Below are 13471 nucleotides of genomic sequence, written 5' to 3'. Positions count from 1 at the left end.
CAAGCACACGTATTAATAAGCATGAAAAAAGGTCAAATGCCAGCCTCTCACAGTCAGTGTTTATAAGTCTTATGAAGACCAAATCAGACACATAAACAGCAGCACACTGATTACAAGTTAAAAGACATTTCAACTGTGCCTGTATATCTTCTTTACAAGTGGTACAGTAAATAAAATATAAAACTAATACTAAGGCAGTGTTGTGATATTGTAAACACCCTTTGATTAACCATAAAAAACAGACACCACAGTCAAAAGATTTAGGCTCTGCCAAAATGTAGCTCCATGTGATGTCTCCGGTCAAGAGTCTGTTGTATTATCTCGGTTGTTTAGACGCAGGCTTTTATAGAGGAGGCCAACTTTTAGCTACTTCCTGGTACACAGATTCAGGTAACCACTGGCAGTATGCAGTAAGCAGAACTGGAGGAGGAGAAAAAAAATTCTACAATTAGATGACAAAACAACTAACCAAATCAGAAGCAAACTAACAACATTAATGCTTACATTTCTCTTCAGTCTTCCAGACAGAGTGGAGTGCATCTCTGCAGTCAACTTTCTTTGACACCAGTACTCCCAGGAAAGCCTCTGTCCTGGGCTGCAACCTAAAAACAGCAAAGACGTGACAGTAAGAGGAAAAAAAAAAACTCCTCGAGATGCGCTGGTTTATGGAGTAAATGAATTAAGAAATGCAGTAAAAAGGGATTAAAAGTGTGTGTGAGAGCACCAACTTACTTTGCCCATGTTTTCAGCATGATGGAGGGGTTTGAGAGCAGGTGACTGCTGTGTTTCTTTAGTGCAGGACAAACCTGTTAACCATACAAAGTACACATTACAGTGAGTGAGATAACTGCTCCTGGCAGGTTTATTAATTGTGCAGCCCTTGCAAGGTTTCCCGTGTTTTTAATTGATCTATTACTGTTTTTGTCACAAGGATAATTATGCAAACCAAATGGATTTACGTCCCTATCCTCACCTATGATCACAAACTTTGGGTAGTGACTGAAAGAACGAGATTGTGGATACAAGCGGCAGAAATTAGCTTTCTTAGAAGGGTGGCCGGCCTCCCTCTTAGAGATATGCTGAGGAGTTCAGCCATCTGGGAGGGGTTCAGAGTAAAGCATGTCCCACCAGGAGGACGAAACCGGGCAGAACCAGGAGAGATTATATCTCTCGGCTAGCCTGGGAACGCCTTGGTGTTCCGCCGGATAAGCTGGAGGAGGTGGCGGGGGAGATGTCTGGCTTCTCTACTTAGGCTGCTGCCCTCGCGACCCGGCCCCGGATAAGCGGAAGAAAATGGATGGATGAACTACAGGAAGGATTGCTCAGGATAAACAAAAACCAGTACCTGTCCCTCCAGAAGAAACTTGGCAAACAGCTTGTAGCGCTCCAGGCCCTCTGGATACTCCATCTCCACTGCAGGCAACTGCCAACCCACACGGACTACAGGAGGAACACAGCAGTTAATCCACTGTAGGCAGAAAGAGGTTTCAGCTCTAGTGCTCGGCTGTGGAGAACTCACAGAAGGTGCTTGAACGGTGGCATCTGATGGTGCCGGTAGAAGAACAGAACCACGGGGACGGTGACTCTAGCGGAGAGCCAAAGTGACAGTACTGCGGGAGAAACTGTGGGACCCACTCTGCTTCAACAGCTGAAACACCTGACAGGAATAAAGGAAAGGCATCAGTCTGCAAATCTTGTTTCAGTAACCCAGCGCCACTTTGTCCTTTAATTAGGGATTAAAGAAGGAAGATATTTAGAAAATAGGTAAAAATGATTAAAAACAAGCATGTAAGCAGCCATACAATCAGGACTGTGCCACAGACTATAAAAGATGGACCTGCAGATTCATGCAGTAACAACCTTTTAATCACAAGGTAGTCCCTTTTATATATTCAACTATAAAAAGTTGTCACACACGTAGGAATCAGACACATCCGGGCAGTCATGAATTAAGAGGACACATGTGATTTTATTCCCTTTCAGTCTCATTTACCTCTCATGTACATCTTGCTGGTCTCCATGACCTCCTGGTAGACCACAAACTCTGGCAGCGTTTTGAACAACGCAGAATTTGGATGAATGAACACAGGCTCATCCATAAGTGGCGTCTATGAGCAAAAATGGATAAAGATGAGGATGTGAAGAGACCCATAACACAGTATATACTTCTAATGTTCAATTACAGACCTTGTATGCATTCTTCCATTTCGGGTCCACCAAATCCTCTCCCTGGGCACGCCTCGCAAGATGGTCTCCGAGACCTGCCAGAACAATCTGCCGCAAGCAAACCACCTGGTGCTCCGTCGGTGGAGTCATCTTGGGATCCACAAAGACCCCCACCTCTGGACACACAGCGTTCACTGGGAGGAGGGAAGAAAAATGACTTGCAGCTGTGTTTCAGAGGCAGACATGTTGATTATCTGAGTTTGCTGTGTGCATGTACCTGCATTGGTAAGTTGTCCTCTGAGCTTTCTGATCTCCACCATAGCTTTATACCTCAGCCCACTGTTCTCACAAAACCTGGGAGTGCAGCCAGCAAATTCACAAGCACCAACAGCACCTGGAGACACAGGAATGCAAGTCATTAACATATGTGATATATTCAAGCAGTACATTTTTTTAAAAGGCTTCATGGACCCCAGTTAAATCTGTCTCTGTAAAAATTATTCTAATGAAGAGCCTCCTGCTGTTTCAGCTTCACCTCAAAATTCGGCTTGTTGCTAAAACCTTTAAGGAATTTATGGTTTTGGAGCCATACAACACACTAAGCATGCAATCTAACAGACTGCCTAAAACACTGTTGTACAATACTGACCACTAGTGCAACTTGAACAAAGAGTAAGCTCACCCAGCATAATCATGAGGTCCCCCAGCAGAAGCGAGGCTCCTTGCCCAGCCCACAACCTCCTCATTTGGGTCAGCCGAGCTCGACGTTGGTTGAGCTTGGAGCTCTCATCTTCACTACGAGCAGGTCTGAGGAGAGAAACAGAGGAAAAGGAAAAAAAATTATAGCTATTAAAAATAAATAAAAAATCATATATATACGGCTCGAAAACAGACTGAGCTTGAAGGGTATTTCAAGATTTCATCCTACATTTAAAGTTAGTCTCATCTATATGTGGTGATCTGCTCCTCCAAAGCATCAATTTTTACACTTTTCTCACCTGTCGAGGTCTTCAAAAATTTCCCGAACTGTCATGGCTGCTACCACAGCGATGACGTATGGCAGACAATCCTGCTGCTTCCCGAGCGCTAACATTTTAGCGTAACGCGGCGCCACGGGGAACGACGCCATCGCTCTGCCCAGAGGGGTGATGGGACAGCTCAGCTTCGCTCGCTGCATGTCTTTCAACCTTATAAGAAATAAACAGTTTACAAGTTTGCACAAGACTGTTTTATACCTTTTCACTTTTTCTAAACTGTAGTGAGTGATTACTCAGTGTGTTCAAGAAAGTTTCTTCCTGTTAAAAGGGAGTTTTTCTTTCCCACTGTTGTCAAGCGCTTGCTATAAGGCGGTTGTGTGATTGTTGGGGTTTTCTCTCACAATATACACACAGGCTTTTCCTTACAATTTAGAGTTTCTTGAGGCGACGGTTGTTGTGATTTGATTTAAATAAAACTGAATTAAACTGAATTTTATGCTTTTATTAAAGCAGAAATCCTGATAATGCTCAAGTGTCCATTTAAACAACATTATGACTCACTACAGCTGCTCTAGACAGTGAAGGCTAGGAGCCACCAGCTAGGAGCTAAAACGCATGAAAGTAAACTGAAACGTACAATATCAATACCTGCAGGATTCTGCCCAGTATAGATTTCATTTAAATTTTTTCCATGTCTCTATGCAGGAGCCATCTTTGAAGTAAAACCACCCTTTTAATAAATATATTTTGTGTTCCAAGAAAAAAAGGGGACTCATCAATTACACTTAAATGGAACAGTAAAAAATTACCTTCCAGTACACGGAGGCTCTTCCAGAGCTCCCAGCGACACTAATAACTGCTCTGCTGCAACAAGAACCTCAGTAGAGGGAGGTGTGGGAAAAGGAAAATTGACCACCTGCAGAAAACACAAAATATGACTCTGGTTAAAACCCTGTTATCACAATTTTGTTCCCCTTTAAGACAGCATTTCAGATTTTACTGACTTTTTCTATGTTGAGATCTTTCATCTGTAAAACCAGGTCCTCCACAGGCCTGCGAGTGATCTCCGCCTCTGAGAACAAAGCGAAGTCTCCAAACACTGCAGAGGAGTACAACCTGCAGAAACAAGGAGAAACTGTGGTGAAAATCCTTGTTGTGTAAAAAAAAACCCTCAAAAAACAAAACAACCCTCTCTAATTAGGGTTTTAGGGTTACGTAGTTTAACAGCACTGACCGGTAGCAGTGTCCTGGCTCGGTTCGTCCCGCTCTGCCAGCCCTCTGATTGGCTGAAGCCTGTGAGGTCCATGTGACTTTAAAGGATGACACTCCGGTCACTTTGTCGTAGAAACGCTTCTTAACTCGACCGCAGTCCACCACATACTTGATCCCCGGAATGGTCAAAGACGTCTCTGCCACGTTGGTGGCGATGACGCAAAGACGAGTGCCGGGAGGAGGAGGCCTGAACACCTGCAGCCAAAAAGAACGCATATACATGATGTCATCATAAAAGCATCATGTGACTCCAAAACTACTGAAAAAAAGTCTGAAAAAGAACTCAAAGGGTGTATAAAGCTACATTTTGTTTAGAAAAGTCAGTAAACTGGAGCTTTTAGTTTTCCTAAACCCTTCATTTTGCACATAAACCAAATGAGCAAAAAGCACTTATCCCTACACTATAAATAAAACTGTGATGGCTATTTACTAAAAGCAGAAGCTACTGAGTGGCTGCTATTAGAAATTATAGTGACATGCACTTTAAATCAGAAAGTTTAGACTTTAAATTTTAAACTCAGTTCAAAATAAAACTACAGAAATCTGCTGGGAAGTAAAGATTTCTTTAAAGTATTGTTTTATGATGAGTCTGACTGATCAGAAGCAAAACCAAAACGTTTATTTTACTTTATCGCACAAGCACCGGCACTTCTCTTGTCATGTATGATTTTTTTTTTTATCAGTTTGTTCTGTGATAAGATATTAATCTCACCTTAGCCTGCTGCTCTGGGGCCAGCAGAGAGTAGAGTGGGAGGACATAGAGCGGTATGGACGCGTCCGCCTTTTCCTCTACGGAGAGGAAACAGGGCAGAATTTGTAATGTTGCTCATCTGAAACGCATCCACCTGGACTGGAGATTTATTCAGAGTGGCTTACCTGCATCAGCAGGATCATCTCCAAGGTCAAGATCGGAGTCTCCATCCTCCTCGTCTCCGATCCCCGCCTCTCTGTCCTCATCACCTTCATCCACTGGCAGGGCGGAGTAGTTATCCAAGTCGATTCGGGGTAGAGACTGGAGACAACAGTTAAAACACTTCTGTTCAATATCTGTTGAGGACTGAGGTGGACAGAATATATTTTTTAAAAAGCTGACTTACAACAGTCTTCTTCTGTTTGGCCTTTTTGAACTTCCTCATTGCCTCTGAGGTTTCGGCTTCCTCATCTTCAGCTGGATACAAAACTCAAGTAAATACACAGAACCACAGTCCCAGCTCAGATATACGTCAGAGTTTGAGGAGGCCGACCGCTCACCTGTAGCTGTGTCACCCTTCCTGAAGGGGAAAGCTTTCCTCAGTCTTCTGCAGAGACTGTGAACTTCAGCCTGACCAGTCAGAAACACCAGGATACCACCTAAAATGCAAAACATGTTATAAAAGAAGTGGAGACTGTATCTGTGGAAAGACTGAACTCTAACTGCAGTTTACCTGAATGAGACACACCACAAGTCATTTTTACAGGCAAATACAGAAAACCACCTTGGGTAGATTTGAACCCAGGGCTTTGAGATGGCCTTACGTGAGTCGCATGGTCAGCCCCTTAAAGAGGCGCCCCATCACCCATATCCTCAGTTTTACTTTCATCAAAATCCCCCTCTTTGTTCACCACTTTCTGTAGTAAATAAATATAAACTCTAAAACCTACCTGGAGGCAGCATCCGGTGGATTTTGCAGGTCTTGTGAAAAGCCTCTCCAGTGTAATCCTCCAGCGGGGTGCGTTTGTTGAAGTGGATAGTTACCGGGAACTGACGAGCATCCACCTTGATGACGGGAGGAGGCGTCCGAAACAGCCGCTGGTTTTCTGTGAAGTCTTCAACCCGCAGAGTAGCGGACATGATCAGGAGCTTCATAGGCATACCTTTCTGCAGACAGATGGAGGAGAAACGGAGAGGTTTTTATAGAAACAACCCCCTTTTTTTCCCGTAAATTGGAAACGTTAAGATATTCCCACCTTGTTTCTGAGGGGGACGATACGAGACAATAATCCGATGAGGATGTCGGTGTAGACGCTCCTTTCGTGTGCTTCGTCGATGATGATTGCGCTGTATTTCTGGAGCAGAAAATCCTGCAACACAAAATAGTCTGTGACAAAACTGGAGACAATTGAAGTAACACTAAATCCATGCTTGTTTATCCCTTTACTGCTTCTTCAAAGATGGGGAAAAATAACATACTGCAAATATTTTTTGACCTTTAATTCAGAACACAATTCAAAAACTATTTGTTACTACTGGTTAATACAAATAACATGGAAGTGAGGCATTAACTTTCCTCATTAGAACTGATTTAATTGGTCCAAACTGATGAAATCGTTTGTGAAAAATGAAAAAGGCCGAGTCATCCACCTGGCTGATCCTCCACCTCCATCCTGTTGTCATATTATTTATTAGGTGACCCAGTAGAAAGCAGATGATACCTTCTGAATCTCCTTCAGCAGAACACCGTCTGTCATGAACTTTATCTTTGTGTCACTCGTCACGTTCCCTTCGTATCGAATCTGGTACGACACAACCCTGATAACAGACACACAAACATATAATTAACAACACAAAGTTATACTTTTAAACTGTATGTTTTGTTTTGTTTTTTTTAATTACTCTGAACACAGAATGGTTAATTTACTGTGTGGGCAGGTTCATCTCTTTGGCCACTCTGTGGGACATGCTCACTGCTGCTACTCTCCTCGGCTCTGTGATGCCGATCATCCTCCCGCCACTGCAGGAATCAAGAGTGAGCAGGATGACGTGAACTACACACACTTTTTTTCCTCCAATGAAACATTTACAAAGGCAACACCATAAACTGGACAAACTACCTGGCATAGCCGGCTTCATACAGAAACTGAGGCACCTGAGTGGTTTTTCCACTCCCCGTCTCTCCACAGATGACGATACTGGGATTTTCTCTCACGGCCTCCATGATGACCTGCTCCTCTGCCAGAACGGGCAGCTTTAGACGAGCCTCCTGCAGCATCATCGTAATGCAGAATTGATGAAAATGCACAAAAACACCTTTCTAAGTTCTAGTTTGCAGGATGCTTTTACGGTCTCAGGTGCTCACCTGTACTTCTGGTGATCTATCAACAGGAATGAAAATAGCTGGTTCAGACGGCTTCTTCTGAACTTTCTCCTGATCTGAAATCTTCTTCTCTTTCTCTCCATCTTGCTCCACCTTCACTTCATGTTTGGTCTCCTGACAGACAGAGCTGGTTTCCTTACATTCACTCATATCTGTGGTGTTACTAACTTCATCCTCCTGCTCATCTTCATCCTCATCAGATGATGTGTCCACATCACTGCTCTCTTCTGCCTTTTGTTCTTCTTCATCATCATCATCATCTTCCTCCCATTTTCTCTTCCTGTTTGCTCCGCTGACGCTGCTGATCTTTGGGCCAGAGTCTTCATTCTTTACTTCATCTGCTGACCTGAATAAAAAAAAAAGAAGACAAGATGCTTTTACTCCACCTTCTCCACCGAGAAACAATCACACATGTTCTCCGTCTTGATTAACACGTTGTGTTGTGCTCTTACCGTTTAGCCTGGTAGAGCTTTTCTCCTGTTCCCAGTTTGGAAGTGGTGTACAGCAGCTTCAGTTCGGATTCTGGAAGCTGCACCTCAGCCAGTTTGGCCAGGATCTCTGCTCTCTGGACAGAAGAGAGAGCAACATGTAAACGGCATGTGAGCTTGACTGTTAAAATTCAGCCCTCAAAGAGCAGAGAGTAATATAAAATATCACTATTATAATAAAATATCACTACAACACAATAAAAACATCCATGTTTCAGTGCTGATAACAAAACAACGATAACAACAAACTTTCACCTGATTCAAATCTTTCAAGCATATAGCTCAAATTACTTTAGAGAACAAGCTAAGCTACAAGCTACAGTAAATATAAGGACAACATCGTACTGTGCTCAATACTCAGCTTCTATATCTAGAGTCAGAGTACTTATCGGCACATAACACATATCTGCTCCACTTTACTGAGGAAAATCAAACATTTTCACATCTTCAGGATCAACTTTGACTTCACTTTGATCATTTTAAAAACCAAATCATTAACTTTCTTTCAGGACTTTAGAAACAATGGATCACTGTCACTAAAGTAATCAGTCTAGTTATTAATGTCGACATGAAATAGAAAAACCTCACAGAGAACTAAACGTACGAAGATTCCTAACCTGAGCTTTCTTCTCCTTGCGCTCCAGGACCTTCTGCAGCTCCTTCTTCTGCTTCTTGGTGAGGGGCTTCTTCTTGGAGATTGGTGGCAGCGAGGATTTATTCTTCTTGGATTTGCTGGATGGGAGGACCAAGGCGTTGCTCTCATCTACACCTTTCAGTATGGACCCATCTGATTTATACAAACAGAAGAGTCAGGGTCACAGAATGCACGACATGCAAAGAGTCAAAGATGTTTTCTCCTCTTGATGTTTTCCTGCTACCTTTGAGTTCCACAACAACTTCTGTCTTCTCTTCATCTGCAGATGGCGGAGGGTCACTTTGCTGTCGCCCCTTCCAGTTGTGTTTTTTCCTTAGTTTTCCCATTTTAAACTTAAGTCTGTAGGTCAGTGAATAAAAAGCTATGAACCCAAAGCCACCGGTTATAATGAGAAAGACCAAAAAAGTCTGAAACACTGCTTGCTAAACATCGACAGCTAACAAGGTAACTTTATCGTTAGCCTAAAATTGTTATTAACAGAACCGATTAAAAGTTTGTGAACACCTCCAAATACAAACCTTCTTATCTGAACAGCTGCATTTGACTTTAAACACCTGGATCCAAAAACTGAAGCAGTGCACTAACCTCACGTGTAAACATTTAAGTGTTCATCAACCAAACCGGTCCGTCGCTAAAATTTGACTCCGTAGGAACGTTCCGCTATAGAAAAAGTTCGACGTCCCGTTGTTTAGTGATCCTAACTAAAAATATTGTTTATAACCTAAACTGTATAACCTATAATATTTTTTATTTATTGATTTTTATTTAATCAACTCAAAATACTTACATTTAAATGACGTATAAGGGTCCTTTTTGTCTTATGGGGTCAGCCAATATCAGATGGCAAAAAGCTTATTTTGATGATAATGATTTGGTCCGATTGATGTTTATTTGACGTACGAATGCAAAAATCTTCCAAATTGTGATGTAACACATTTGAAGTTCTTCTGATGGCACATTTTAAAGCTGTATTTTGGTGGCTCTAGAGAAAACATGGGTGCCAAGAGAGAAACAGGACGTGTATGAGGACTCTGTTGAGATCGCAGGGTGAAGGCTAGTTTCAGGGGGTATTTGTCAAAGAAGGATAGCAACAAGAGTGAAAGGGAGGGTTTAAGAGATGGTAGTGAGACCTGCTGTGATTTTTGGTTTGGAGACTGTGAAACTGAGAAAAACACAAGAGATGGAACAACTCAGGTTGAGAGATTATGAGACAAGGGTTAGAGAGATATGGCTGAGATGGTTTGGACATATTCAGAGGGGGGATAGTGGATATACTGGACAAAAGATGCTGAAGATGGAGCCAGGCATGAGGAAAAACGGAAAACCTCAGAGGAGGTTCATGTATGTAATGACAGAGGACATGTAGAGGGTTGGTATAATAAATAAGGATGCTAAGGAAGCAATGAAATTTGTAATACAATTGTGAAAAAAGTGTACAATGTTTTGAAACAATTAGAAAAAAATTTAATCAAACCATTTGTTTTGTGCTTAAAAGTTACACAAATATGACAAAACATCAATCAGAATAATTTCTTTTGCTTTGTTTTCTTACAAATTACACAATGTATGAATGCAAAATGGCAAAAGACATCATGAGATTTGCCCTAAAATAAAGCTCAAAAGAATAAACAACTTGAAATTGCCCTGAACAGATACAAATAACATATCTGCCCTTCATTTGGTCTTCAATTATGCTTAAATCCAGATAATAACAACACATGGATTATTATTTTATTTAAAAATCATAAAATATGATTTTTAAATAACATTTTGTAGATAAATCAGGTTTCATACATCATTTGATCAGATACGTGTAAAGAGCAAACACAATGATATTATTAACACGTTAGTTTATTTACTCTCAGATAAAATAATCTTTGTTTTTGTTTAGTTCATTTTACAGTGGTCTACTGTGGTCTGCAACTGGACATGTGACAAATTAAAGGGGGAAAACTGTATCCAAGCCTTTCAGATCTAAAATCTTCCTCACGAGTTCTCTCCTGAAACGAAGCTGAAACTTGGTGTGTTTAATATATTTATGTTTCTACATATCTGAATATATTTATTTTCAGGTTACTCCTTCAACTTGACACCTAAACTTAAAATCACAGTGACAGAGGTTTCATCCCTGGTGTTCAAATGCTGATCAGCCCTTCGCACATCACGGCTATAAAGGCATGTACTCGTTCTCCCTCTGACCATCCACGGGGTTAAAGCTCTCCTCTGTTATTCTCTTTGCTTCTTTAGACACCTTCTCGAACCTCTTGAGGAAGAAGACGAGAGCCACGAGCAGAGCCGCCTGCACGACCACAAATACAAGCAGACACACCTGCGAGGCCAAAGCCAGGTCACAGTACCAGTAGTGGCAGGAGTCCAGCACCTCCTGCTCAGTTAAATACGCCACCAGCCGACCTCTCAGTTTGGGTGGGGAGCTGCAGTTGACGCCCACGTGTGATGTGCTGCCAGCAGGTTGGCGCAGCAGCCAGGCTCGCAGATAGAGGACGCCACAGTCACACGCCCAGGGGTTACCGTGAAGAGAGACGGAGCGGAGGGAGGTCAGATCGTCCAGGAGCCCGTTAGGGAGGGTGGTCAGCAGGTTATTGTGGAGACGGAGCTCGGAGGTCCCAGCAGAGAAACTGGAAGGCAGCGAAGAAGCTGTGAGAGATCTGCTGCTGCAGTCCACCTGGCTGCCGTGACAGGAGCAGAGATGGGGACAGGCGGAGGACCTTTGACCTCCAAACAAGAGGAGCAGACACATGAGCAGAAACTCCTTCATGGTTCCTAATCACTGCAGAGGAGAGAGGAGGAATCAAGGGTTAATTAGAGTGAGGTGAACTGTAAAACTGCCCTTTGTATGTATCGTGTGAAACAATCTCTTCACTGTATATTATTGAAGCCATGAAGATCATTAGTGTGTTTATGCAAAACTCATCATGCGCTGACATAAAAAAAAGTCAAAAATCCACATTGTGCAAAAAGATAAACTCTTCTAACTTAAGGCAGTAAAGCCTGCATAAGAGCTGCTCAGATCTAAAGGGTTGGACTGATGATGGATCTTTAGATCTGATGCCCACACCAGTGCCAGAGGGAAAAAATCAGACATACATGAGCTTATGGGTTTTTTTTCTATATAACATAAATGTAATTTGGAAGTTCAAAGAAAAGGATTATCAGCAAAAACAGAGCCAGCAATCAGTACTTATGGTTTATTTTACTTCAGACCAAAGGTTATTTAACTGCACAAGGAGACGCACATGAACCGAAAAAACTCTGAGCTGCTGCCCCATGGAGGAGTGTAGTCCTTGTATAATGTGTGCAAACTGAGTTCAGTTAAAAGACAAAAGAAAACAGGAGCCAATCGGTGAAGAGAAAATCAGGAAAGGACACAAGGTAACAGAAACGAGGCGTGGATGAGTGCGGAAGGTTTTGGTTTAAATATCTTGAAATTGCGTCTTAAAAACTCGATCTTACTCAGAAGGAACTCAACATTTTGAGATAATGATTCGAAAACTAGAGTTACCTCTGCCTGTCATTGTTTGTGTGTCACAAACAAGTGTCCACTGCAAACTCATATCTCAACGTAAATGATCAGAAAACACAAAGTCTCAGTTCTGTTGTGAGGCTGCAGTTTTGTGTTGTTGTAGCTAAAAATGCATTCATGTGTGCAGGTGTTTTCATTTTACTGGTCACAGTATCTGCTTTGTATTTGATCATACATTGTTTGAGCAGTTTGTCCTGATTAATATGACATTAGCAGTAAATTTCATGCAGACTTTATAAAACATGTAAAACTGCATGTGATGTATACATGATCTAAAACTAGGGCATAATTTATTTGAACAAATTTAACACATAAACAATACAAAATGACCACATATGTTTAGAATATGGTAATAATGAGGTCATCATGTGTACTCATAAATAACAAATTTGTACGTTTTACAGGATAAATTATTAATTTTGGATAATTTTAGTCAATTGCATTGACATTTACAGGAAACACCTCCCTGCTGATGACAAGCTGCACAACCCCATTGCTGTTTTCACACATTTATACTAAGTACATTACACTGTAGAGTAAATGAAAACAGAACACAGTAATTACATCAACTATCAACTTTAACTTTAAGAGGAATAAATTAAACTGATGATGTCACAGCAGACCTGAAAAGTCTAAACAAGGTCTGAGGAGAGTCTTTTACCTTCAGTGCGTCGCGTCTTCGGGAGATGACTCTGTTTTTTACAGTTGCTCTCAGAGTGTGTGCTACTGCCAGCTGGCTCTCACTGATAAAGACCGCTGTCAAATTATGAGCTCAGGCATGCACACGCCTGTGCACATGCACGCACAGAACATGCACACCAACGTGGAAAACATGCCACCCGCTATGTTTTGATGATTTAAATCCTAATAAAGTTCTAAAAAGAGCTGTAAAAAGATTTTCTTTATTTTTAAAGTTTGAGTATTTTCACACAGTAATCGATTGTCGGCCTTTTATTGAGATCACATGAGGCTAGAAATGTTTTTGTCACAAAACGGCCGGAGGCTGAGTACCAAAGATCAAACCCACATGCAGAGAACCCAAAGCGGAGGCTGAGGAAAGGGTTTAACAAAGTTTTATTAACTAACACAAGGATGATGTTTACAATGGCACTTGGCTTAAGGCTTGACACATGGGGCGTGAGGGTCTTGGCCAGGAGAGAGGGATAAAGCAAGGAGACAGGCCCAAGAAAGCAACGGCAGCTGGCTGGTGATTAGGTACGCATGTGCAGGTGGGAGATGGAAGCGTTGAAGGAGAGGTGGTGCAGCCCGGGTGGGTTTGGTGGTGTGTGTTAGCTGTC

General features: G+C 42.0%; 2 protein-coding genes across 2 annotated transcripts; both read right to left on the bottom strand.

The window, feature by feature from the left end:
* Positions 1–47: 47 nt before the first annotated feature.
* Positions 48–9305, bottom strand: dhx37 (DEAH (Asp-Glu-Ala-His) box polypeptide 37). The gene is made up of 27 exons (XM_004547033.4): positions 9151–9305; positions 8856–8971; positions 8595–8764; positions 7942–8054; positions 7472–7835; positions 7227–7375; positions 7034–7126; positions 6828–6924; positions 6363–6476; positions 6057–6273; positions 5667–5765; positions 5513–5583; positions 5292–5427; positions 5128–5204; positions 4378–4610; positions 4148–4259; positions 3953–4059; positions 3165–3353; positions 2849–2973; positions 2444–2560; positions 2188–2360; positions 1994–2108; positions 1520–1657; positions 1346–1440; positions 733–806; positions 505–602; positions 48–420 (listed from the first exon to the last, which is right to left on the bottom strand). The coding sequence occupies exons 2-27, from the start codon at positions 8956–8958 to the stop codon at positions 344–346; spliced, it is 3456 nt and encodes a 1151-aa protein (XP_004547090.3). The 5' UTR covers positions 8959–8971; positions 9151–9305; the 3' UTR covers positions 48–343.
* Positions 9306–10073: 768 nt separating this feature from the next.
* Positions 10074–12931, bottom strand: gp1bb (glycoprotein Ib platelet subunit beta). Its single transcript, XM_004547034.3, has 2 exons — positions 12835–12931; positions 10074–11420 (listed from the first exon to the last, which is right to left on the bottom strand). Exon 2 carries the CDS (start codon positions 11406–11408, stop codon positions 10800–10802), a length of 609 nt encoding a protein of 202 aa, XP_004547091.3. The 5' UTR covers positions 11409–11420; positions 12835–12931; the 3' UTR covers positions 10074–10799.
* Between the last annotated feature and the right edge of the window lie 540 nt (positions 12932–13471).

This window comes from Maylandia zebra, linkage group LG12 (genome assembly GCF_041146795.1).
Source record: "Maylandia zebra isolate NMK-2024a linkage group LG12, Mzebra_GT3a, whole genome shotgun sequence".
Lineage (NCBI taxonomy): Eukaryota > Metazoa > Chordata > Actinopteri > Cichliformes > Cichlidae > Maylandia > Maylandia zebra.
This window is presented reverse-complemented; position numbering and strand designations above follow the sequence as displayed.